The 26,524-nt window shown below is 58.1% G+C and overlaps 1 protein-coding gene across 3 annotated transcripts; it reads left to right on the top strand.

Annotated features, from left to right (window-relative positions):
* Positions 1-1,812: 1,812 nt before the first annotated feature.
* SBK1 (SH3 domain binding kinase 1) lies at positions 1,813-26,216 on the top strand. Of its 3 annotated transcripts, none has more exons than XM_058569783.1 (5): positions 1,813-2,603; positions 19,457-19,527; positions 19,922-20,154; positions 21,545-21,747; positions 22,553-26,216. In XM_058569783.1, the coding sequence occupies exons 2-5, from the start codon at positions 19,505-19,507 to the stop codon at positions 23,375-23,377; spliced, it is 1,284 nt and encodes a 427-aa protein (XP_058425766.1). In that variant the 5' UTR covers positions 1,813-2,603; positions 19,457-19,504; the 3' UTR covers positions 23,378-26,216. The 3 variants fall into 3 exon arrangements, with proteins under 3 accessions (XP_058425766.1, XP_058425767.1, XP_058425765.1); XM_058569782.1 differs by lacking the exon at positions 1,813-2,603 and adding an exon at positions 17,451-18,645; XM_058569784.1 differs by lacking the exon at positions 19,457-19,527.
* Positions 26,217-26,524: the final 308 nt, after the last annotated feature.

Genomic DNA, 26,524 nt, shown 5'->3' with positions numbered 1-26,524 from the left:
AACTCAAACCCCCCATTACCTTGTTTGGGGCAATAAGGCGTTATTTGGAGAGGACTGGAACAAAGTTAGGGGAAATTTGGAATTGGGGAATATTGGCAGGACAGGGAGGGGAGAGAGAGGAAAGGCACACATAGAGCAGGTATCTTGGAGGATAACGTGTTTGGAGAAAAAGAAGAGGGGAAAGATGTTCTAGAGGAAACAGAGGCACAGAGGAATGAGAAAGCAGGTGTTCTAGGAACAGTGGCTGAGGTCAAGGCTGAATGGAGAGGGGCCTCAATAGGGGAAAGGTAGGAGGCTCCAAAGGCTAAGGGCTCTGAACGCCAGGATGAGGAGGTTAGATTTTTACTCTGGAGGTAACAGGGCATCATTGAATATTTTATGTAGGGGAGCAACCCAATCCACTTTGTATTTTACAGAGCTGAGGTCACACAGGACTTGGATTCTGGAAAAAAAAGTCTACCTAGAGGCAGGAGAGAGACAAGTTAGGAACTAAGGCAATATTCTCACCAGCAGAGGTTGCAAACTGATGGCCCATGGGCCAGATTTGGCCCCAAAAAATGTTTCATTTGGCCCATTCAGTATTTCTGAATTTGAGGGAATTAGTTTCAAACATTTAAAAGTTGGAAGATTTGATGTAAGAATATGGATTTCCTGCTTCTCTTGAAAAATCATCTGTCCACACAGGGCCCACGATGCTCCAGGTTGCCTCATCTCCACCACTCTCTATCACCTTACACCTGACCCCAGTCACTAATTTATGTGATCTATAGGTACTTAAGTTTGCAATCCCTGGTTCTAAAAGTTCTAGAAACAGTCAGGGTGGTTGGGAAGAGTCTGCTGGGTGGACAAAACAGCCTGAACAAAGAGAAAAAATAAGGTGCACGGTGCATTGGGGGCTTTCTCATCAGAAGAGTGTGGCTGGGGCTGCATGGATGAGGCTGAGAAAGAGACAGAACAGGGCCTGGGAGGATGAGCTTTCCCTATCTCATCTTCATCCTCATCTACCCACTTCCTTCCAGAGCACCAACGTCCAGTTATCAGACAATGCTCCTTCACACTCGAGCGGTGCCTTCGCACGCGCTGCTCCCTCTGCCTGGAATCCCTTTTCCCCTTTTCTTTGGTGAGCACTGTGTATCCCAGCGGCCTCCCAGCTTGTCACTGCCTGTTTACATCAGGGGCAGCAAACCCCACCTGGGCTGCAGATGGCCCCCAAGGCCCCAGTTTATAACCTCTTCCTTGAGTAGGCTGTTAGTTCCCTGAAGTCTTGCTTAAAATAGGATGGATGGATGGATGGATGGATGGGCGGACAGACGGGAGGGACAGATGGATGAATGAATGCATATCTGAATCCGGAGCTTGGATGTTTCCCTCCTTGCAAGAGACACAGGCTCCGCCCCACAAGAACAGACTGGGACAGTCTGGGGCAGTCTGGTCCCGCAGGGGCCAGGAGGCTGGACCAGGTGACCCTCGCAGACTCCCTCAAGTCCTCTCTAACCTCGTTCTCGCCCCCTCGTGGGCTCTGACCTAGAAAAGACGGGGGTGGAAGGACAGAGACGGAGCTTCTGGACGCTAGGACCCAGCGCGGCCGGAAGGCGGGGTGGGGGCGCCGCGCGCCGCTCCCTCGGCGCGGGGAGAAAGTGCGCCCCGCGGCGCGCGGCAGCGGGAGGGCGCGGCGGGTGGGGGAGCGCGCGCCGGCGCTAGTGCGCGTGCGCCAGGGCGCGCGCCAAGCGGGGCGGACAAAGGGGCGGGCGGCGGCGCGCGAGCCGGAGGGCGGAGCCGCGGGCCGGGCGGGCAGGTGCGCGCGGGCTGGAGGGCGGAGCCGCGATGCCGCGATGGAGCGCAGCCCAGGCGGGCGCCGGGGCCGGGGCCCGAGCACCAGGCGGAGCGCGACCCGGAGCCGCAGCCAGAGCCCGGACCAGGCCGGGGTCCGGGACCGCAGGGCCGGGCTGCTCGTAGCGGCGGCGACGGAGCCCCCCAGCGGCTGAAGGGCTTCCTCCCAGCTCCTGCCGGTGGCCGGGACTCAGCAAGCCCCCCGAGGCTGGAGAGCGCGGGGATCCCCCACCACCTCCAGGACCCAGAAACCCCCAGGAAGGCGGGGAGGCCCCTCCAGGTCCAACACAGAGCGACTCCCCAGCCGGAGAAAGCGGAGACTTCCTCCGTATTCAAAAGATAGCGACCTCCCTACGGTACCGCGAAGACTCCCCCTCTTCAGTCTGGGCCCCCCAAGACCTAGAACGCAGTGACCCCCCCGTCCGGGATTGCGGGGACCCCTTCTCAAGATCCTGGTCATTACAACTCCACACCTCAAGACACGAAGACCTAGCTCAGAACACCCCTAGATCAGGGGGTCCTAGATCCCCCCATTCCGGTACACAGAACCCCCAAATCTAGGGACCCGAGGACAGCAAGAGATATCCTTCACCAGCAAGAGGCCTCGTCCCCCCTCCCCCCCAAAGCTCCAGGACCGGAGCGACTGAGCCCGTCGCGGCGCCCTTCTCATCCTAGCCCATGGTCGTGGCGCCCTGAGCCCCCCGGGCCGGGCTGACGAAAAGCGAGACGGCGCCCAGGCCTCCTGCCGCGGCGTCCCCGCGGCCCCAGCCCAGGTAAGCCGGGCCCAGGTGAGGGGCAGCAGGTAAGTGGCCGCCGAGGTCCCTAGCCCTGTAGGTGGGGAAGGAAGTATTGGGTGCGCATTGCCCCCTCCCCAGCGTCGCCATGGAGCCGAGGCTGAAGGACGTCTCTTTGTGTCTCGCTTGGAGGAGCCGCCCCCTCCTCCTCTCCCTTCCCCCACCCCACACCCTGGCCCTGGGGTTTGGGCGCAGCTCCCTGGCCCCAGGGGGAAATGGTGGCAGAGCTCCTTTCGCCCCAGAGAGAGGGGAAGAGGCTGGAGAGTCCCCCTCAAAAACTGTGAGCCTGGAGCTGTTGGATCCTCCGTCCTTGGAGTATACATACGCTTCCCCCGGGGCCAGGCTGAGTGCTCAAGTGAAGTTCCCCCTGGGAGGGGAAGACTTGGGGGTGTCCACAGGTGAGGGGCCCGCAGTGTGTGGCTGTAGGGTGATGGCTGGGGCTTTGGGTGTGTGTCTTTGTCTGTGCGAGGGCAGGGAAGGAGTGTGTTTGAGAGAACGGATGGGAATCCCTTATTTTCCCTGTGACTCACGGCCCCCCCCACCCCCCAGCCCAGGTCACAGTAGGAGAATTCACCCAGGCCGTACTTTGTGCTCCTGGCAGGACAGCGAGCGGGCAAGCCCTTAACAAAGAGAGGCGCTGGTTTCTGGGGAGGGGAGGTAGTCTGGATGCAGAAGCGAGGTCAGGTCAGGGCGCCTTTCTGTCCCCATGTGCCCCAAGGGCAAGGCCTTCCCCTCTCCTCCCGATCTCCAGAACACCCGGGGCCAAACCTCCGGTTGGGTCAGTGTGTTCTGGACAACCAAGGGAGCATTCTAGGTTCTCTCTCTAGCTTTCCAGGCGGTATACAAAGCAGTACCCTAGCCTGGCCCACAGTGAGGTCCTGAATCCCAGGCCCTACAGCTCCTGGGAAGATGAGAAGCCCAGAGGATGTTGCACCCTGAAATTCTGGATCAGAGATCCTGAGAAGGGTCTGGACCATGCCGAGGGAACACACTCTGGGCTGCTGGGTTTCCCCCCAGTCTCTTCTCTCTGACCCCTCTGCAGGCAAGCAGTGATGCTGAGGAAGCCAGGAATCTGGGCACAGGTGGCCCCACCAGGAGTTCCTTTGCTTATTTGTTCATTCAGCAAACCTTTAGCTAGTGTCTGTGATGTACCAGGAGTCAAGGTCCTGTTTCCCACTTCATCCCGATCTGTCCTGTTCCTGCATCCCTGGGCTGTTCTCGATTTGCCCAGGCCATGCTTGGTTGGTCCGGTTGAGGTGAGCCAGCTTAGGCCCAGCTGACCAGTTCTGACCCCACACCTGAGGCACCTGATCCCCATCCTGCTGCAGACTTGGGGTCCCTGAGCCTGGGCAGCCAATTCCTCTGCTCCCCTCTTCCCACTCCCAAGTGCCCCCACCCCACCTGCTGGTGGCATTGACCCAAGGGGGAGGATGTGACCAGTGGGAGAAGAGGTTGGGGGCGTTCCAGGCCAGACCTCTGGCAGCCCCTTCTGCAAATTCAAGGACAGTCGAGGCAGCCCCGCTCAGCACAGACTGTGGGAAAGCCAGCTGCCCTGAAGACTGGGTGACCTTGGGCAAGCGTGTGGCATCTCCCAGAGAGGACAGAATGAGCCACTCTTTGCGGCCGCGGGTGGATGTGGATTGCAGTTGGGCGGCGAGAAGCGTCCAGGTGTGTCCTCTCTATCTCTGGAGGAGTTCATTTTCCCCGGTGGGTTCCCCAGAGCCCAGGGCCTTGTTCTTCAACCCCCAGGCAGGGAAGTGGAGTGAGAGGCTAAAGAGCAGAGATCTGAGTCACTGTGACTAGGGAGGACCATCAAGAGGCCAGAGGGGGACAGAGAGAAATACCTCCCTTCTCACTGACCTCCAGTGGCTCTCTACTGAGTCTGGAATAAAGCACAAAGCTCTTTGCAGTATGGCCCCAAACCATCTCCCAAGTGTCATCTCCCGCTCCTCACCCCCCATTCTCTACTTCTGGTTCTTCTCCTCCACGTCCCCTAACTCCCTCCCTCCATCAGGTGCTGGTCTCCCGCCCTCAAAAGCTCCACGACCGGATGGCTCAGGAGCAGCGCTCTGCCTCCACCTCCCCTTTTGATCTGACCTGGGCTGGCACAGAGTGCAGAGCTGACCTGGAGTGGTGGATGGGTTCGTGGCTTGGAGACGGTGGCACATGTCTACATGTGCTCTGAGAGTTTGTCTCCACATCCAGACCCTGAGCTCCAGGAGACAGACCAGGTCTGTCTCGTCCATGCTGCCTGGGCTTTGTCTACCCAGAGCCTGGCATATTGTACAGCACATGTAACAATACAGCTTCTAGACGCATTTTGTTGATCCAAACAGTGTTTTTCTCATGTTTGCATTTGTTGCCAGTGCTAAAAATATATACCGTTTTACATACAAATATTGATTTTTGGATCCTCTTGAAAAATCAGATGATGTGGCCACCCCAGGCCAGAGCCGGAGAATGCCCACCTTCTTTAGACAGGTCTCCAGCTCACCTCCCTCGGCTTCCAGCTCGCTCCAGGCCCCACCTGGCCTGTTCACTCATTTACGTGACCTGCAGGCCCCTCCTATAGGCATCTGGCTTTGCAGGCAGAGGGTGGAGACCACGAAATGTTTGCTCAGTGGGTAACCTTCGGCTGTTTGTTTTTCGTGCACATGGGCGTTCCCTGTCTCCCCCAGGGCCAAGTTAGGACACGCACGGGGCAGCATCCCTTGGGGGTCTTTAGGGTGAGGTGGTGAAGTGAGCCTGAATTCCTCCAGCCAGAGCATCTCTAGCCTAGTCCCACTTCTCACTCTCCCCCCCCCCCCCGTCTTGTGCCCCCTCCCCTGTGCTAGAAGGATTCAGACACTGAAAACCTGTTTTAACTGTCCCATTTGCCCAGGAGCAAAAGTCCAAGTTTCTAGGCCCAGGTCTCGCTGAGGGCTCTTGGGGAAGGACTGTTCTCTGGACCTCGGTTTACCTATGTCAGAGAGGACTTGGACTAGAGGTTCCCTCAGCTTGTTCCTCCTTGTTCGAACTTTCTAGGACTGAGTCCACGCTGCTCTGAGTTTTGATCAAGCAGGAGAGGTGGGGGCCTAGCTGCAGAAGTCACTCAAAAATATTGACATTCCCTAAACATTAATGAAACCAATAGGTGTTGCCAAGTAGCTGCTGGGCCCCAGCCACTGGGCATGGCCCTGGAAGGGAGGGTGCCGCCTTCCTGGGTGAAGGTCCACAAGCAGCCCGAGGTCAAAGGAGACAGCAGAGCCTCATGGTTGAGAGCACAGGCTCTGGACTTCGCCTGAGTTTGAATCTCGCTTAGCTGATGTGTGACCTCGCACAAGTCAGTCAACCTCTCTGAGCTTCACTTTACTTATGTGGAAAACAAGGATAATACCTACCTCGGTCGTCAGGGGATTCAATGAGCTAAAGCATGAAAAGGGCCTAGGACAGGGTCTGGCATGTGAAAAGTGCTCAATAACTGTTGGCTCTTGTTAAGAGGGGCATTGGTGAATGGGTGGCTAAACCTTGGTGGTAATGCCTCCTTGGTTTTCCTGTAGCCAGTCTGGAGGGCCACAGGGCTTCTGCTGTCCTGTGAAAGGGGAAGTGGGTGCCTGAGAGGCAGTACTGCATGGTGTGTAAGAGCTCAGAGCATGCCCCTGCTGTGGATGGGGGTGGGGTGGGATTCAAGCCTGAGGGTCTGTGAGGGCCCTTCCAGAACCCCATCCAGAAGGGCAGGGTCTAGGTCTGGCCGTAGTTCTGTAGTTGAGGCCCTCTTCCTTCCCAGCTCTCCTTTCTAGGTGAGGCACCTCAGGCTTCTGCTGGAGGGAGTCCCCGAGGCTTCTGCCCCAGGCGCATGGGCCTGAGGCCAGAGTCAGGACCAGCGTCTCCAACAGCCCCACTCCCTCCACTCCTCCCCTGGTCCCTTCGGGGTCTCAGGAAGCAGTGGCAGTTAGGCCTGGAGCGGCCAGTTAAAGCCCTCCCCTCTCCTGTGCACTTCCCAGCCCCCCATCCCCCCCCCCCCAGTAGCTTGGCCACAGTCTGGAGAGGGCAGGTCCAGACTTCAGCTCAGCCTCCACTCAGGGAGCCATGTAATATCAAGGTTGGAAGGAACAGTGGAACATTCTTCCATGTCAAGTGCTCCATGCCGAGCACTGGGCATCACTTTCTCATTTGGCGCTGAGAACAGCACCACTTAACCCCAGAGCCAGGATCTGAGTCCAGCTCTGGGAGCCACCAAAGGTTTGTGTGAAACGTGCATCAAACTGCCTGGGTTCGATCCCTCCTCCCCCATTCACTAGCTGCATAACCTTGGACAGGGCAGTTGTCCTGTGGGACTCAGTTTCTTCTGCTGTAGAATGGGGCTGATAACCGCTCCTACCTCCTAGGGTTGTGCTGAGGACCAGATGAACCCACTACAGAGAAAGCACTTGTAGCAGTGCCTACTGAAGTGGCTGCTCTGCTTGCTTCTGCCCCACCCCGCCGGGTATGCGAATAAGCTGGTCCAGGCCAGAGGAGCCACTGTGACTGCGCCAGCTCTCCTTCCCTGTGATGGTAGCCAGTCCCGGGAAAGGCAGAGAATGTTCCAGCTGCTTCTAGGTGTTGGGATGGCCCTGAGGGGCAAGGGCGGGGGCTGGAGAGGACAGAGCTGCCTCATCCTTCTCCAGGTCAGGCCACCCCAAGAGGCTACACAAATCCCCGCCCCCAGGACAGCTCCACCGGTCTGTTGGGCCCCCCACCATAGCAGGAAGTCTTCCCAGTCTCTCAAGTCAGGGCCCATGGGCCTGCAGGGATATCCTCCCATCCTGAGAGTTCACGTGCCTGCCAGCCCTGACCCCAGGTGTCTCCAGAAGGGGCAGTGGGGCCCGCAGTGAATATGGATTAGTGGTAAAAAATACAACCTCTCGACCCCACTGTGTGACTTTGGGCAAAGTGCTTAAGCTCTCTGTGCCTCAGATCCCTCATCTACAAAAAGGTAGATGGTACTAGTACCTGCCTTGGAGGGTCATAGTGAGGATTAAGTGAATGAATGTTTGTAAAGTGCTGTGAGTGGCATCGAGTACCCACTAAGGGTTTGCTGTTACTATTAGTCCTCAAAAGCCCTGAGCAGAAAGGGAACGTTAGCCCCACTTTTACAGGTAAAAAAAAAAATGCAGGCTCAGGGTGAAGGTGTTTAGTCAGGTTCCATATCTAGGATTTAGGGAAGGTTCTGACCCGTTTTCCATACTCACACACAGTTCACAGAGCAAGGCCAGCCAGAGGGACCTGCCAGGACCTGACCGGGGCTACAGCTGCAGGCCCCAACACAGCACTTGGCCTTCCTGGCCCCACCTCTCTGCTCACATGGGGCCACGACAGGAGAGCCGCAGCACGGGGAGTCTTCTAAGGAAGACCCTAAAGCTTCCCTCCCTTTTTCCTCCTTCAACCTTGCCCCAAGGACAGTAGAGGGAGGCTGCAGGGGGCTGGGCTCCGAGTCTCCGAGTGCAAGCTGGGTCAGGTTCAGGCTGTCTCTCTCCACCTCTCAGGGCCTGGCACTGGGGCTGGCTTCAGGAAGAGTTTGCTCAGGTCTGGGGTTTGGAGTGCGTCTCACTCAGAGTGAAAGCCTGGTCCTCGCCGTGGCCTCCAAGGCCCTGCACACTGTTGCCCTCCTTCCCTCACCCCTCCTCTCCTGCCCCTCGCCCCTTCCCCACCACTCTGCAGCCGTGCTGGCCTCCTCACTGGTCCCTGAGCACACCAGGCACAGTGCCCTGTGCCTCTGCCAGGAAGGCACCTCCACCACGGTGTCCACACGCTTGCAGCCTTCTCAGTGGGGCCTTGCCTGACCGCCCACCATCTACAGTTTCATTCCCCACCCCCGGCCTCTCCTCGCCTCTCCTTCCTAACCTTTATTACTGTTGCCTCAAAACTAGAATGTAAGCTCCTTGAGGGCAGGGCTGTTTATTTGGTTCACAAACGTATTCCAGACCTGAGAACAGTGCCAAGCCCGCTGTAGGAGCTCAACATATATTAACTGAATGTTCTGGAGCCCGACAGCTATCTCTAAGCCCCTTCCCTGCTGTGGGACACTGGACACGTCATTTAATCTTTCCTTCTCTGAGTCTCAATGTCCTGACCTCTAGGGAATATAATGGGAATAGTAATAGCAGTTTCTCCTAAGATGGTTGTGAGGTTTACATGAGTCAATATATACAAAGTACTTATACTTTAAATGGTTCATCAATGTGGATATTATTAGCAGTCCTTTAACCTGCGCATTATGATCCTCGTTTTGCTGATGAGGACATAGAGGCACAGAGAGAGTACGTGACTTACCCAAAGCCTCATGTCTAGAAATGTTATTGAGTCGGCTCCAGGCTCCTAAGCTAGGCTACACCCGCTGTTCCATCCCTCTGGGAAGAGGCGAGGGCTGTGATTGAGAAGGCTCATCTCTCCAGTGACCACCACCTGTCCACTGGTGGACACCCAGCCAAGGCCCTTGGCCCACTCAGCCAGTGGCAGGCGACCACCCTCCACTCCTGTTGATGAACCCCGAGTGCTGGGGTTCTAGTTCTGGAGCTTACGTTCTAGTTTTGAGGCAACAGTAATAAAGGTTAGGAAGGAGAGGCGAGGAGAGGCCGGGGGTCGGGAATGAAACTGTAGATGGTGGGCGGTCAGGCAAGGCCCCACTGAGAAGGCTGCAAGCGTGTGGACACCGTGGTGGAGGTGCCTTCCTGGCAGAGGCACGGGGCACTGTGCCTGGTGTGCTCCGGGACCAGTGAGGAGGCCAGCACGGCTGCAGAGTGGTGGGGAAGGGGCGAGGGGCAGGAGAGGAGGGGTGAGGGAAGGAGGGCAACAGTGTGCAGGGCCTTGGAGGCCACGGCGAGGACCAGGCTTTCACTCTGAGTGAGACGCACTCCAAACCCCAGACCTGAGCAAACTCTTCCTGAAGCCAGCCCGAGTGCCAGGCCCTGAGAGGCAACCCCGAGTTGCCTCCCACAGGCAATAAGGCTCCTGCCTCCTGCCAGCCCACAGGGTCTGCCCCAGGCACCGGCCCGCTGGTAGGCTGGGAGGGGTGAGGCCCAGGGCTCCCACCTCCCCACAGGGCCTGTCTGGGGAGGGCGAAAAGAGGCTGGAGAGCCTGTTCCAGCTCCGGGCACCAGCTGCAGGCAGACAGCATCACAGGCTATTAATAACCACTGAGGATGTGCCCCGGGGAAGGGGCAGACTGTGCCAGCTGGGAGGGAAGGCTGAGGCAGAGGCCAGAGCCAGAAGTGGAGCCTTGCAGCAAGGGGAACCCCAGCCTGCCCCTGGTGGGGAGGGTGGTGGGAAGAATGTTGTTTCCAGTTTCTGCTGCTTGACTGTGGGAAAGTCTCAGCTCTTCCTCTCAGTCTCCTCACCTGGGAAATGCAGGCGCTGGGTCAAAGGATCTCCAAAGTCCCTCTGGCTTAAGCGGGTGGCTTCTAGGTTCAGGGGGTGAGATTTAGCAGAGCCAAAGTGGCCCCCACTTCCAGCACAGAAAACCAAGGTACAGTGAGAATACTCAAGATGGTATAGAGTCCACAACAGAACCACGGTCCCAGGCCCCTCTGTCCAGCAAATTCTTACTGAGCATCTGCTCTGTGCCAGACACTTTAAGAACCATGTTAAATGGGCATTCTCAGCCCCCTTTTACTGATGGGCAAACCAAGTCTTCAGCTGCCCAAGATCATACAGCAAGAAGAGATGGAGCCAGAATTTGCACCCTGAGGGGAAGACGACAAAGAAAGAGGAGAATATTCTCCTCCTCCTGCTCCTTTTGAGCCAGAGTATCATGTTTGGTGGAGTCTATATTGTGTCAGAGGACCAAGAGGAAGGAGAGACCTTATCTGGAGTCTCTTGTGGGCTCCCCGGGCCCTGACCCCCTGATGTTGTCCGTAGAAGGGGGCCTGTGGTGCCTGGGGACATTTTTCAGGGGAGAGGGTACGGAGCCTTTGGTGACCCATGGAGGGATCAGAACCACTGGATAGCTCATTTCATAGACTGGAAAACTGAAGAGAAGGGGGGCTGGCCAGGGCTCCCTGGGGACCAGCAGCTGAGGCCAGAGCTCTTCCAAGTACCTCACAGGCCTCTCTCTGGGGCCAGAGGGCCCGGCTCTGGGTCCCCCACTCCCTGGCAGCAAATAGGAGAGCCCACGTGTGAACAGGTTTCTGCACTGGGGTAAACAAATGTGAGGGTCGGTGACACCTTTCAGAGAAGGCTTAGAGCAGCAGAAAGCCAAATGGGGGCACCTGTCTTGGGGACATGGAGGGAGGGCTCTGCTCAGGGGTGGGTGTCAGGGGGCTCCCAGATGCCCCCACCTTCCTGAGCATGGGCTGGCCCGCTGTAGGAATTCAGGGAAACCAAGCTGGACCGTTCCTCCTCTGGCTCCTCTCAGGGAATACCAGTCCTGGGGTGCCGAGCCTGGGTGGGTGGGCATGACCTCCCCTCACACTTTCCTTTGGCATTGGCTGGACCCTCAACCACATCTGGTTCCTTTTACTCCCCAGACTCAAGAGGATTGTACCTAGTGAAAAGTTTAATTCCTGCCCTGCCTCTGTTCACTCAGTTCCCACTCCTCTCCCCAGACATTCATTTGTTCATTCATTCACCAAATATTTATTAAGTGCCTGCTATGTGCCAGGCACTGTGCCAGTTGCTGGGGATAGAGCTGTGAACAAGACCAGGCTGACAAAGTCCCTGCCTTTGCGGTGCTTAAGTTCTAGTGGGGAAGAGAGACAGTCACAATAGAGATCACAAGTCGGTGAATTGTATAACGTGTTAGAAAGTGATACGCGCTACTGGGGAACAAAATAGAGCAGGATGCAGGGAGTGCGGGAGGGTGGCCCTAGTTAAGAAGGTGTCATTTGAGGAGAACTTGGAGGAAACGAGCCATGTGGATATCTAGGGGCAGGGAGCTGGCCTGTTGGGGGAACGGCAGGGAGACCAGTGTGTCTGGAGCAGAGGGAGGGAGGAGACAGGTCAGGGGGTAAATTGAGGGCCATTAAGGACTTTGGAATGAGATGGGAACCAGTGGAGGGTGTTGAGCTGGGAAGTAACTGATCCAATTGGGTTTTGACGGCTCCCTGGCCGCTGTGTCAAGAGGAAATTGTTGGGGAGGGGCAGAGGACCAGTTAGGAAGTTACTGTGGTAGCTGAGAGACGATGATGGCTCAGACCAGTAGGAGTGAATGCTGAGGGTGGTCAGGCACCTTTATTAATGTCTGGTGTTGATTCCAGAGTTACTTTATGCAAATATAAGCAAATGAGAACCCTATTCTTATTTTCCTCCATTTCAAAGTAGCTTACTAAACAAAGTGATACGAGGCGCAGAGCAGGCAAGGGAGCTGGAGGCAGCTGCTGGGTTCCACCAAAAAGCAGCCCTCTCCTAGGGGCTGGGGGAGGGCCAGTGGCACAGCCCTCTGGGGGACATCAAGCACTCTACAGAAATTCCAAACGCATTCACCCTTTAACCTGGCAACCCATTTTTAGAATTGATCATACAGATACACCTGCACACTACAGAATGACTTATGTACAAGGCTACTCATTGTTTGTAGTAAGTAGCAAAAGGTTGGACACCACCCAAGTGTCTGTCCCCAGGGGCTTGGTTAAATAAATGGCAGTATATCCATATGTACCTTTCCAGCCCTGGGCGCCTGGGTTCCCACTGTGGCGGTTCCTCCATCCTGGCTGCCCAGCCTCCTCAGGCCTTCCTAGCCTTGCTCTTAGTGCTGGGCCGGCCTGGGTGCTGTCCATGCCTGTGGTGCTGAAGGCAGTGGGGCTGGAGGAGGCCTGGGCTGCAAACCAGAAACCCAGAGTAGAGAAGGGGCGATAGAGCAGGGGAAGTTCAAGACTCAGTCCCTGGCTCTGCCCCTCACCAGCTGAGTGACCTTGAGCAAGTTGCTTAACCCCTCTAAGCCTCCACATCCTTATCTGTAAAAGGCAGTTGCTGTGAAGATTGAATGGCAGCAGCAATGTAAAGCATTGGCATATTGAGAAAATAAGTGATAATTTTTACTATATCATTTTAGAGACAGTGAAGCATGGTAGTGAAGCTTTTGGACACTGGAGTGATTATGCCTGGATTTGAATCCTGGCTCTCCCACTTACTGGACGATCTTGATCAAGTAACATGACTGCTCTGTCCCTCAGTTTCCTCATCTGTAAACTGGGGTGAATAATAGTCCTCATGTCATAGGAGGTTGTGAGGACTAGATGAGTTAATATCTGTGAGGCACTCAGCACATAAAGGGGTTCCCTAAGCCTTAGCTGTCATTGTCATCATCATTCTCATCACAGCACCCCAGCCCCTCTGTTCACAGTGACCAGTGTCACTCGCAGCCACCCCCATCTCTGCCGTGCTCGGGGCCAGGGCAGTTGGAGGGAGACAGCACCTTGTCCTGCAGACACGCTGGCCTCCAGCCAGCCCTGCCACTGGCTTCATCCATGATTTTGAGCAGTGGCTGCTCTCTTCTGGCCATCAGCCTCTGCATCTATAAAATGGGGCTAATGGTACCTCACGCAGGCCTCTGGGAAAACAGCTGTGTGCTGCAGGGTCACATTCAGGAAAGCCAGGATATAAAAAGTTACAGACTTCCCAAACATGGGAAGAATCATTCACCAGCATTTGTCACACCCTGGCTAAGTGCTAGGCATAGCAAGATGATTAAGGCATGGGGCTTGCTTTCAAGGAGCTCTTGGGTTTCCTGCTGGATTGTTAATCCTTTCAAGGCCCACTCAGGTGTCACCTCCAGGAAGCCACCCTCATCCTCACTGTCAGTGCCCTCCTTGGAAATGCTAGAGCACTGATCATTGCCTTCCTGGCCTCTGGTTATCTGAGTCCTTATTTTCTCTGCCTCCCTGACTTGTAGGCTCATACTCTATCTGACATATCGCTCTAACCTACTTGCCCCATGCCAGCACCCAGGACAGTGCCTGGACTCGAGTCGATATGCTTGTGTGGAATCTTTGGGTTGCAAGTTACATAAACTCAACTCAAACTGGCTTAAGTCAAAAAGGAAATGTATTGATTCATGAAACAATCATTCAGGAATCTGACTGGCTTTAGGCGTGCCTGGATCCAGGTGCTTTGAGTCTTCTGAAATCGCTCCATCTCCCAGTGCTGCTTATCTCCTTGTGGCCTCATTCCCCGGTGGGCTCTTCCCTGACGGTGTCAGAGCCGGCCCCCAGCAGCTCCAGGCCTGTGTCCTCCAGCTTTGCAGCCCAGGGTCAGAAGGTGTCTCTTCTCTGGTAGCAGCAGCAGAAGTCCAGGGCTTTGTTAAGGATACCCTTGGGGTTTGCCTATGCTGAGGGCATGGCATGGGTCCAGTGACCTGAGGGAGGGGACCGGGGCCTGGGGACGGAGAACCTTAGAATCCCAGAGTGAGAGTAAGACAGGCCTGGCTGACCTGGTCCCACCTTGCCCCTCACTGATTCCCCAAGGATGGGCTTCGGGTCTCTGCTTCTCTACCCCAGCGACAGAGACGGCACTTCTTCCCTGCTGCGACTATGAGAACACTCTCATTTTGAGTTGCTCTCTGCCTGCATCTGCCTTCAGGAGCCTCGCAGGACACAGTGATAAGAGCTGTGGATCTGAGTTCAAATCCCAGCTCTGCTAATTATTCGCTCTTGGGCAAGTTACTCAGCCCATCTGTGCCTCAGTATCCCTTTCTGTAGAATGAGGATAATAACAGTAGCACCCAGCTCCCAGACTTGTGATTGTCAAATGATTTAGTCCGCAGTGTTGGCCCAGCACCTGGCATATGGTAAATGCTCAATAAACAGTCATCAGTATTATTATTCTCAAACAAGACAGGAGAAGAGCAGACTCCCTTCTCTTTACAGGCTGGCCACCCTCCACCTACTCCTGTAACTGGATTCTTGTCACTTGGTTGCCAGTGTTATCACCGTCCAGGTCACATTCTCTGGCCACACTCCAGCAGTTGGCACACTGAGGTTCAAATCTTAGCTCTTTTGCCTACTTGCTATGTGACCCTTGAGTTAGGGTGGTACCAGCTGCTGTAACAAATAAGCCCCTATGGCTCAGCACCCTAACACAACAGAAGTTTCCTGGCTCACATAAAACGCACAGCAAGTAATCCTCATCAGCAGGAGGCCTCCCACACCCAGGGGACCCAGGGGTCCTCTGCATCAAGCCAGTATGCAGAAGAGGAGAGAGGAGAGAAATTCACCCCATTCTTTTTTTTTTTTTTGTGAGGAAGATAAGCCCTGAGCTAACATCCATGCCAATCCTCCTCTTTTTGCTGAGGAAGACCGGCCCTGAGCTAACATCTATTGCCAATCCTCCTCCTTTTTTTCCCTTTTTCTTCCCAAAGCCCCAGTAGATAGTTGTATGTCATAGCTGCACATCCTTCTAGTTGCTGTATGTGGGACGCGGCCTCAGCATGGCCGGAGAAGTGGTGCGTCGGTACGCACCCGGGATCAGAACCCTGGTCCGCCAGTAGCGGAGCGCACGCACTTAACCGCTAAGCCACGGGGCCAGCCCTTTCCCCATTCTGAAAAGCCCCCGCCTAGCAGCAACACCTCATTTCTGCTCACATTCCACTGGGGAACCAGTCGCACGGCCACACCTGGGTACAAGGGAGGCAAGAAAGTCCTTGCTGACAGCGGCCCTCCAGCAACGGCTCTGTACCATAGAGGAGGAAATGCAAAGTTTTGGTGGGCAGTTGGCTCTCTCTGCCACAACCGCAGTAAACATCCACCTCTCGGGCCTCTGTCCTTCATCTGTAAAACAGACAGCTTCGCTCGATGTGGCACTGGTTGTACAGCTCTACACAGTTACTAAAATCATTGAATTATATACTTACTGTGGGTGAATTTTGTGGTATGTAAATTATACCTCAGTTCAGCTGTCTTAAAAAATAGGAAGCATATTGCCCCCTTCTCAGGGTACTTGTGAGGACTCAGTGAGTGAAATTTTGCCAAGCTGGCACTGTGTGTGTTGGGCGGGGGGGGGTGATTGGGTAGTTTTCATAAGGGTGGAACCCACTCAAGCCACCTGCCAACAGGAAGTGGTGGGCGGTTCAGTCTTGCTTCTTGCTTGGGAAATCCTGCCCGCACCACAGTGGGCCTCCCAGCATGAGGCGGAAGACCCAGCCCACAGGGTCAGAGCCACGAGTGCTGCCGTGAAGACTGGGTGACACCCTCCTGCCTTCAGCAGCACAGACAGGAAATCGAGGGCCTCCCTCGGGGCCAGTGAGGACACACACCTGAGGTGCAAGTAATGTGAGTCCCCTGGGGCAGTGCAGTCAGCCTGAGTGTGGACCAATGCCGTGCGGCTGCGCAGGGCGAACGGAGGTCAGCCAGGGGCCCCCCGCCTGGTGCTGGGAACCTCACAACCATCAAGTCCACAGCTGCTCCTTCAAGTGGAGGCGGTGACGATAATGATCAAGTTCCCACTGATGCCAGACATAAATGCCTTCAACACTCGGTGGGTCAGATGGGTCTGACTGCACTCTGGGCTCGAGCCCCACCTGAAAAAAGCTGGTGTACCTACCGCATGGAGGAGTCAGTGAGTTCTACATGTGCAGCACCCGGACCCGTGCCTGGACCCAGTCAGCTCTCCACACGAGCTGGATGAATGCATGTGCATCCTCGGCTGAGGCTCTGCCCTCTTCTGGGCCTCGGTTTCCCCTCTTGGGTACTGAGGCATCTGGATGAGATGTTCCAACATTCTGACTCGGGAAAACACTGTGGTTAAGAGCGTGGCTTCGGAGCCAGTCCCAGCCCTAGCTGTATGACCTCTGTGAGTTATTGAGTCCTCGCCTCCCTCTCCTTACCCCTAAAGCGGGGATCACAATCATGCCACCCCAGAGAGTCGCGAGGGTGAGCCGCTTCACCCTTAGAATGGGCCTGGCACATGGTAAGGACGATTTAAGTGTTAGCTGCTGCCGCTGCTGCTGCTGCTGTTATTTTCACTATTATTATTTTCTTCATCGTACGGATGTGGAGGCTGAGGCCCAGGGAAGTGACATGACTTGCTCAAGGTCACCCAGCTAAAAAGTGGCGCGCGTTAGGATCCAGGCCAAGCCTACTGAGCCCCAAGGCCCGTGCCGTTTCTGTCACTCCCCACTGCGCCTCTTAAGTCACATGCATTGTAACTGGGTCAGAGGCGCTGTGTACCTGGGGGATGACACAGCAGCGGGGACGGGCGTGCAGATTAATTCCTTGTCTCCTGCTGACACCCGGCAGAGAAGAGGCCTGCAAGTAGAGGAAGGTTGGGAAGGAGGGAGGGGGCGATAGGGAGGACCCCCAAAACTGGACCCTAGGAACCAAGGGAAGGGATGAAGGAGAGTGGAACCTGATGTAGCCCCAACCCCGGGAAGCTCTTGGCCTGTGGATGGGGACAGACAGGGACACAGCTGAGACCACCACAAGATATTCAACAGGGGCCCTAAGAGAGAGACAGACAGACCTTGTTTGAATCCTGGGGCCCCCCAGAGACAGGAATTGGCACCTGGGACAGCAGGGAGGGCTTCTTGGAGGAGTGGACCCTGAGGATAATGAGACACTGGAGATGGGGTGTGAGGCAAGGGGAGGTGAAGGCAGGCAGCAAGATGGTGGAGGAGACTGGAGAGGGGTGTTAAAGCTGTGGAGAGGCAGTGCAGGGCAGTGGTCAGAGCGCGGGCTGAAGCTGGAGGTGAGGGGGCAAATGTAGGGCTCAAACCCACCCCCACTGTGGCTGTGCCCCTGACCCAGCCCAGGGCAACTCTGAGGCCAGAGCAGCAGGGACAAGCCAGGCACCCAACAGTCCCTGGGGGAGGGAGGAGAGGAGGGAGGGAAGAAGGGCTTCTAGCAACTTGCTGCTGCCAGTCAAGCTTTCAGGGGACGCAGAAACAGCCTGAAGTGACCTTGCAGGGCCAAAGCCCGAAGTGGGAGCATTACACACGTGTATACACATGTGCCTGCACACACGTGGCTCGCCCACCGCAGCAGCCCTCGGGGAGTCCACACACATCAGGAGAAGTAGGTCAGCAGAGCAGCCCAGCGTCTCTCCCTGGCAGGCAGGAGAAGAGTTCAAGGCAAAGAGAGTGTGTGCCCATCATATCCCTTGGGGATGGCCCCAGCCTCCACAGAAGGGCCCGAGGCCGCCTCACCTCCCCTGCTGCATCAAAGTGGATCGCCGGCCTGGCTCTCTCCCTTGGGACCCTCTGACAGAGGCTGGGGGAGGTGACCCCTCCCAGCCCTGAAACCAGGGAAAGATTGCTGTGGGGAGATGTCACCCACTGTAGCCCAGTTGGTGGCTGCAGCAAGAGGGGCCCAGTGCTGTCCGGCCCGGAGCTCGGACTACATAGAGACTTGACGACAGGTGCCACGGCAGGGCTGGGTTCAACACTGAGGGTGGCAAAGGGAGGGGAAGCAGCACGGTTGTCTGTGGGCCTGGCCCCATGCCTCCCTCGGGGTCTGTGAAATGGGCTGGTCCAAGCTACAGACTAGATTCTCTGAGGGCATGCATGAGGCATTCCAGATGAGTCCTGGCACACATTCAGACTGAACACACTAGGGGAAGAGAGGCAGTAGCTTGTGGGGCAAGGTCCTCTCAGAATCAGGCTTGTTCATGAATGGAGGGAAAGGGAGCTGAATGGGGAGCCGGATCTTGAGGAAGCAGAAGGGGCGGAGCCAAAGCTGAGGAGGGGAGGAGGCGCTGAGCTCCCCCAGCCAGCTGGGCGGACGTGCAGATGGAGCTCCGTGTGGGGCTGGGTGGGAGGCCAGGAAGTTCCCTCCTGATGTTCCTCCTCTCCCTGTGAAGTGGGAGGCTGGGTCGTGCCGAGAGGGAAGGGGAAGGCAGAGGAGGAGAAGAGAGTTTGGGCCTGGAAGGGGAGCGGCTGCCCCGGGGAGAGGGGCGGGGCTCATGGGAGCTCACCCCTGCCCCCAGCCTCCAGCCATGCTCACAAGAGAGAATGCAGATGGTGCCAGGGAGAACACATCCCACCTGACCCTTAGAGAGCGCTAGTTACTGCGTGCCAGGCACCGAGCACTTCACATCTATGAACTCACTTCATCCTCACAACAGCCGTAGGGAGAAGGTACTATTACATTATATCCTTTCTATAGGTGGGGAAACTGAGGCACAAAGCGATGAAGTAACTTGCCCAAGGACATCCAGCTAGGAAGTCGTAGTGCTAGAAATCAGACCCAGGCCATCTGGCTCCAAGTCTGTGCTTCTCCCGGAGAGCCATGGTTGTCTGGTGGGGTGGGGGCAGAGGGGCAGGCTGGGGATGCTGCATGCTGGCTGGTACACCTGGGGCTGGAGGTATAAGGGAGCGAGCGGAGGGCTGAGGAGGTGCACAGGAGGTAGGCTTCCCCGGCCGGAGGCAGCTCACGGAGGCCTCTGCAGTGCGTGCACGGACGTATACACATGGGCACCTGCTCCTGGAGGCTCGCTCCCCGGCCAACCCTCCCCCGTCAGACAGACAAAAGCAGGCCCCAGATGGGCGCTGTCACCCAGGCCTGGCTCTCCCTGCTACAGCTCCCGCACCCCCAACACCATCTGGAGACAAACTCAGTACCCCTGAGGGGTGGGTGTATCCAGGAAGCCCACCCCAGCTTGTGTGGACCCTGCAGGTGTGGGTCAGGCTGTGAATGTGGAGGGTGGGGCGGGGGAGGGCTGGGTCTTTGTGGGACAAACGCTCTGTCCTGGTGTCTGGGGGTGCCGGGCGGGCCCTGGGAGCACAGCTGTAGCTGTGTGTGCCTGAGCAGCTGCGGTAGGGAAGGCTGGGGTGGGTCTGTGGCCGTATCTGCACTGTCCTGCTGTTGTCTAAGACCCCGGGGCTGAGGTATCTGATACTGTGACCCCTGCCTCAGAGCCCCCCCATCCCTGCCTTATTTTCTCTACAGCCCATATCACCTTTATCACAGTATATAATTCACGCGTCCACTGTGCTCATGGTCTGTCTCCTCTCTAGAACGTAAGTCTCATGAGGGGGATAATCTTGTCCGTTTGTTCAGTGCTGTGTCCCCAGGGCTCTGAACAGCACCTGGCAAACAGCTGGTAAATGCGCACACTTGGTATATGGCGTGTTTTTGTGTCTGTATCACGCCTGACGCTGTGTCTGGATGATGGCATGAGGCAGGCCGGTGGTACTTAAGTGGGGGGCAGGGGGCAGTGACTGTATCTCCAGGGAGCACTTGCTCAGGTCTGGCCCTGAAGTTTGGGGTAAAGGCGATGCAGCAAAGATGCTTGTCGCCCCCTCGTGGTCATCTTGGGGCTGGCGTCTGGGCCCAGCTCAGGGATCCTGGGCACTGGGAGGGAGGAGGGGGCCCTGGCCTGAAGTTTCACACTCTGTGCCATACCCCCCACAGGGAGAAGATGAGCGTGGGCTGCCCAGAGCCCGACCCGCCCCACTCCGTGCCCTGCTGTGGGCCAGGGGCCACCCCTGGACTGGGTGCAGGCGTGCCCCTCCTCACCGAAGACATGCAGGCGCTGACCCTCCGCACACTGGCTGCCAGCGACGTCACCAAGCACTACGAACTTGTCCGGGAGCTGGGCAAGGGCACCTACGGGAAGGTCGACCTGGTGGCCTACAAGGGCACAGGTGAGTGTCTGCAGGGTGGCCGGTTTGAAGGCTGGGCGGGGACTTGGCTGGGGCTCTCAGGTGCTCTCTGCCGGGGCCAGGAGGCCAGCAGGGAGGTCGAGTCAATGGTCCAGGTGGAGAGGATACAGCCTGAAGCGGCCCAGAGGAGGAGAGTAGGCAGATGGGACAAGGGAGGAATCTGGGCAGAGCCCCAGACTGGAAGGTGGCTGCCTTTGGAACAGCCAAGGGGATGCACCCTGGGACCTCTGGAGCTCTGGAGAGGTCAGGGCTGGCCTGGTGTTTGGGGAATCCCTGGGGGAATCCCCACCGTGATAGCTGACCCTGGGGAGATGCACAGAACTGAGGCTGGGTCCTGGGGAACAGGACAGCATGCTTAGAGAGGAGTGGGAGATGACCCTGTGAGGTCACTATGGCCTTTTCCGTTTCTTAGAGGAGGACACTGAGACCAAGAGAGATTCACTCAGCCAAGGTCAACAGAGGGTTTGAGCTAGCAGGAGACCTTAGTCCTCAGCTCCAGAATCTTCTTGCTTAACTTCTGAGCCTGATGCCATCCCCATACTGTAGGCTCCCAGCAGTGCCCACTCAGCAGTCAGGGACAGGGGCTGCCAGAATGCCCACAGCTGCTCACACCTGGGGTGGGGGCTCTGTGCCAACTGAGGGCAGCACGAGGAGCACTGGACAGGGGTCACCTGAGCTTTGCTACTTGCTATGGGACCTTGGGCAAGTGATTTAACCTCTCTGTGCCTAGGTTTCCTCCTCTGTAACATAGGGTAGCATTAGTGCCCACCTGATGGGGTCATTATAAGGATGTGAAATGCTGCAGGCAGGGCTGTGATGTGTAAGTGCTCTGTAGACACACATTTGTAGTCACCCAGCTGTGCACCACGCACAGAGTCGGGGACGTGTGCCTTGCAGGCCCTTCACCTCCCAGTGTCTAGTTCCGTCTTATTCATTCAGCCATTTAACAAACATTTGTTGGGCACCTGCCGTGCACCGGACTGTGTTGTAGGCACTGGAGATACAGCAGTGAGCAAGACAAAGGACTGTGCGCTCTGGGAGCTGCGTTCTAGCTGGGGAGACAGACGAGAAATAAGCAGAGTGTGTCAGGAAGAAAACCGGAGAGGGTGGAGGAAGCAGCAGGCCCTTCTCACCGAGGGCTACAGGCTCGGTGCAGAAGGCCCAGGTGGACCCCTGACTTGCCGCATGGCCTTTGGCAAGTTCTGTCCCTGCGCTGGGTCTGTTTCCCACCTGTCAGACAAGGACAGTCACGCCCACTGGGGCCCCATCGTGCCCTGTGGCCAGGACAGACCGTGCAGACAGACATGGGTACATGTTAGGTGCAGGAGCACAGGCAGAGGGGTCCTCACCGCCCTTGCTGCTGCCCCATCAGGCACGAAAATGGCGCTGAAGTTTGTGAACAAGAGCAAAACCAAGCTGAAGAACTTCCTGCGGGAGGTGAGCATCACCAACAGCCTCTCCTCCAGCCCCTTCATCATCAAGGTCTTCGACGTGGTGTTTGAGACGGAGGACTGCTACGTTTTTGCGCAGGAGTACGCGCCCGCTGGGGACCTATTTGACATCATTCCTCCTCAGGTACTTGGGGCCGAGGCTGAGGGAGGGGAGATGGTTTTCCGGGCCCCCGAGTGTGAGAGCCAGGTCACTCATCTAATCAACAAGTATTTACTGAGCACCTACTGTATGCCAGTCACTGTTTGGAGGGGACACAGTAAACAAGACAGGTCCTGCTCTCACCCCAGTGGGGGAAACAGACATGCAAGAAGCCAGGTCACAGACTGAGATAAGCACCGGGAAGGAAGCAGCCAGGGTGAGGGGATGAAGTCCAACAGCACCTCCTCTGCAGCTACGTAGGAACGGGTGGGAGCGGAAGAGGGGAGGCGGCAGGGCCATCAGAGGCTTCCCAGAGGACGTGCCCTGGAGTGAGGAGGGTGCCGGGAGGATTCCAGTGCCAGGCTCGAATCTGCTCTGCCGCTTACTCAGTAAGTGATAAGGCCTCTCAGAGCCTCAGCGTCCCTCTACGGGAAATGGGCTAACAGGAGCCGCTGTGAGGAGTTGATGAGACAGTGCAGGACAGGGCGCTTAACACAGCACCTGGCCCGCGGTGGGCGCTCAGTACTGGTCGGTGCTGCAGTTACTGGGGAAAAGGGTGGGGGTGAAAACCGCCCAGCCAGAGGAGGAGCCGGAGATGCGCAGGTGGGATGGGGCGTGCAGCCGGCGCCCGGATCGGGGGCAGGGCCCAGGCCGCGGGTGGGACGAGAGCGGCAGCAGCCGGAGTGGGGCCAGGGCAGCCCTGGAAGTTGAGTCCGAGCGGGGCCCGGAAAGAGACGGAGCCGAGTCGGGGCAGTGCAGGCCCTGAGCGCCCTCTCCCGCCCGCCGCCAGGTGGGGCTCCCCGAGGACACGGTGAAGCGCTGCGTGCAGCAGCTGGGCCTGGCGCTGGACTTCATGCACGGGCGGCAGCTGGTGCACCGCGACATCAAGCCCGAGAACGTGCTGCTGTTCGACCGCGAGTGCCGCCGCGTGAAGCTGGCCGACTTCGGCATGACGCGCCGCGTGGGCTGCCGCGTGAAGCGCGTGAGCGGCACCATCCCCTACACGGCGCCCGAGGTGTGCCAGGCGGGCCGCGCCGACGGCTTCGCCGTGGACACGGGCGTGGACGTGTGGGCCTTCGGCGTGCTCATCTTCTGCGTGCTCACCGGCAACTTCCCGTGGGAGGCGGCCTCGGGCGCCGACGCCTTCTTCGAGGAGTTCGTGCGCTGGCAGCGGGGCCGCCTGCCGGGGCTGCCGTCGCAGTGGCGCCGCTTCACCGAGCCCGCGCTGCGCATGTTCCAGCGGCTCCTGGCGCTCGAGCCCGAGCGCCGCGGGCCGGCCAAGGAGGTCTTCCGCTTCCTCAAGCACGAGCTCACGTCCGAGCTGCGGCGCCGGCCCTCGCACCGCGCGCGCAAGCCCGCCGCGGGGGACCGCCTGCCGGCCGCCGGGCCGCTGCGCCTCGAGGCGCCCGCGCCGCTCAAGCGGACGGTGCTGACCGAGAGCGGCAGCGGCTCCCGGCCCGCGCCCCCCGCCGTCGGGCCCGTGCCCGTGCCGGTGCCCGTGCCGGTGCCCGAGGCCGGCCTGGCGCCCCCGGCGCCCCCGGGCAGGACCGACGGCCGCCCGGACAAGAGCAAAGGGCAGGTGGTGCTGGCCACGGCCATCGAGATCTGCGTCTGAGCCGCCCCCGCCGCCCTCGGGCCGGGGCGCCGTGCACGCAGCCAGGCCGGCGCGGGAGCCGCGCTGGGCCCGCTCCAAGCCGGGGTGGCGGCCGCGGCGAAACCGAGCAGCCCCCGCAGCGGCGGAGGGAGTAGTGGTAGACTAGGCGGGACGCCGGCCCAGGCGCCCGGGCGGCGGGGGGCTGGTGAGATAGCCACCAAAAGACCTCTTGCCCCGCCTGTGGGGCAGGGGCTTGGCCCAGAGGAGCCAAGCCCTACAGACGAGAGGATTCAGAGGCCCCCCTGACACCTAGGAGCTTGCAGGCGGACTCCCCAACACCTCCCTGAACCCTGGAACCCTAACTAGTTGCTCCTGGCCCTTTGCACCCCCTGGCAGGTCACCCCGCAGTCCCACCCCAGGTCCTGCCCTCCTGGCACCCCCCTCAGCCCACCCCCAACCCTGGGCACAGAAAGGGACTGAAGTCTTGGGGCAGAGGAGGGGCTTAGGGCCCGGGGCACTGGCTGGGAGGAGGGTGGTGAGCTGAGGGCAGGGATGTTGCTCTGCTGCATCCTGCCCCTTTCCTGGGAGGCTGGAGGGGAGAGGCCAAGTCCCCTGCAAAATGTAGCAAATGTCTGGATGTTGCAAAAGTGTGTGTGTGCAGAGACAGGCCCCTGAGAATCTAGTGACCCCCACAACCCATTCCCCCGAGGAGGACACTGAGCCCACCAGGAGGGCAACTTGTCTGGGGCCACACAGCCACGAGAGGTGGGGCTCTAGTAGCGTCCCCCCTCCTCCCCAGGGATTGTTGTGACAACTCCTGGACAGAAGGGGTCCCGGGGCAGGGGCCTCAGCTGCCACTGCATCCCTAGGGCAGGGGAGGGAGTGCAGAGCCCAGGGCCGGCCCAGCTTCGCCTGCCGGCTGCACCTTCTCCAGACCCAGGGCACCTCTCCGATCCTCGCCACCCCGGCCCAGACACAGAGGCCTGGGCTTCTGGCAGACAGCGAGGTGATATGTGCCAGGAATTCCTCCTGGGTTTCTGCTGGGGTAGAACACATCCGCCTCGGGCTGACCCCATCTCCATGCCTAAGTTTCTGGCACTGGAGTGTGCTGCTGTAGGTATGAGAACGGGGGGTGTAGAAATGTGAGGGGGGTGAGTATGTGACAGGTGTGTGTGGTGTGAGCGTGAGTAGAGTGCACGTGTGTGCGTGGAGGCTTGTGTGTTGTGACTGCATCCAGACGCCTCAGTGACTCCGCCCCACCCCCAGGATTCTCTCCAGGCAGCTGCCAGAGGCCGTCCAGGCCTGCGTTTCACCACACCCCTCAGGGAATCCCCAAGGAGGCACCTGCAGGTCGGTTCAGGCCCTTAGGCAGCAAAATGGATTCACCCAGCGCCCCCTCATGACCCCTGCCCTCTGTGGAGGCCCGGGACCCCGCAATAACCTCAACGTGGGTGAGGCTGCTCCCTCTGCCTGGCAGTGCCCCATCCACCGTCCCGGGCCACTCCTGTCAGGTCCCTCCTGGGGTTCTAGGCCATTTGAGGGGGCTCCCTGATGGCCAGGCTGACCAGAGGGGGCCCTGACCACCCTCTGGCCTGGAGCCCCCACCTCTCTACTCACCTCTCATTCCCAGTGCGCAAAAGGGCTATAGGTCCCCCTGCCCTGCCCGGGTCCAGTTTACAAACAGCGTGCGGCTGCCCCAGGGCCTGGACCCCTTTCCTCGGTGTGCCCGCCCCTCTCGAGACCCACCTCCCAGCAGGCATTGGGGCCCTCCACATGCCAGGTAAGTAGCAAACCCCTCCTCCCACCAAGGGCCAAGTCTCCGAGAAGGCCCCCCATCACTGCCCCCGGCTCACCTGGAGCTCCTGAGCCGTCTGGGCGCCTCTCCCAGCCGTGACTTCTCCTTTTGCCTTAGGCCTCTCGACATCCTGTCTCTCCTGCAATAATAAGGAAGCGAGATTCCACATAGACATCCCTGCCGTGCACCCTCTCTCTCTCTCTGTTAAGATCCTGTGTGGGAGTTTCTCCCTTGTCGTAGTATCTAGGATATTAGAGCTGGGAAGTGACCGTAGTTCTGTAGCCCAGCCCCTGTTTCAGAGGCAAAGGGGCAGCAACGGCCCGACGCAGAAGCGGAACCAGAACCAGGTCTGCTCCTTCCCTGTCCGGGCCCACTGCTGCTGCCTCCGCCTCTGCTGGTCGGGTTGGGACCCTTTGCCACTTAAGAGAGGTGTTGGTCACAGATGTTTACCTCAGTTTATGTCACTGTCGAAGAAACAGAAAATAAATAGCAAAAAATTAATAACAACGTAGACGTGAAGACTTAGAAGATAAAAATCTTACACAAAAAACTCCCCCCTTGCGGTTCTTCTGTGAAGGTGTATGTGTGTGTGTGTGTGTGTGTGTGTGTGTGTCTGTCTCTGTCCCACCCCGGGCAGGCTGGGTCATCCCCGACCTCTGTTCCAGCCCCTGTGCCCCCCACATGGTCCCCTGTCCTTCGGTGCTTCCCAGAGGCCCCTCTGAGCTGGCCTGTGGGGTGTGGGGAGCCCCGTGGGCGGGAGGCAGGGCCACAGGTCAGCTAGAGGGTCTCCCACCAGGCCCGCCGATGCTACCGGAGCCCATGCTGTGGCCGGTGGGACAGTCCTGGTGGTTGGCATCAGAGTCCAGGCCTGGCTCAGGGCTGGGGTGGAATCCCAGCCCTGGAGCCCCAGACCCTCCTGTCTTGCCATCCTCCTCCACCATGTGTTTGTAAATACTCTGGCATCCTTTGGCCCTGAGAAGGTTTTTAAATGTGTTATTTACTTCTCTAATCATGACAATTGCTATAAAATAAACGAGTTTAGAAAAATTACCACTGGGTGGCTGTTGTGTCTCAGATATGGGGTAGGGAGGTGGGCACACAGAATTACTCTAGAAACTGAAAACTTGACAGCTGTTCTAAGGTGGGATCTGCAGAGTCTGTGGGCAGCTACTCGAGGCCTCCTGTGGCCTCTCGGACATAGAGTAGGCCCAGGCCAAGGCCTGAGTGTGGAGCGAGCAAGGGCTGGGTTCTGGGGAAGGGGCTGTAGGCACTTGCCCCTGGTCTAGAGTCCAGCTTCAGCTTGGAGCCCTTCAGACTGGGCAGGAAATAGAAGCGGACGCCCAGAGCAACAGAGTAGGCCGAATCATCCAGTC

This window comes from Diceros bicornis, chromosome 26, assembly GCF_020826845.1.
Source record: "Diceros bicornis minor isolate mBicDic1 chromosome 26, mDicBic1.mat.cur, whole genome shotgun sequence".
Classification (NCBI taxonomy): domain Eukaryota; kingdom Metazoa; phylum Chordata; class Mammalia; order Perissodactyla; family Rhinocerotidae; genus Diceros; species Diceros bicornis.
This window is presented reverse-complemented; position numbering and strand designations above follow the sequence as displayed.

Bases quoted from the DNA above. Each gene is read 5' to 3' on its own strand.
- SBK1 (XM_058569782.1), top strand. From the start codon at position 18,607: ATGAACTCACTTCATCCTCACAACAGCCGTAGGGAGAAG. The intron at 18,646-19,456 runs GTACTATTACAT...TTTTCTCTACAG, and splicing joins ACAACAGCCGTAGGGAGAAG to CCCATATCACCTTTATCACA. The intron at 20,155-21,544 runs GTGAGTGTCTGC...CTGCCCCATCAG, and splicing joins GGTGGCCTACAAGGGCACAG to GCACGAAAATGGCGCTGAAG.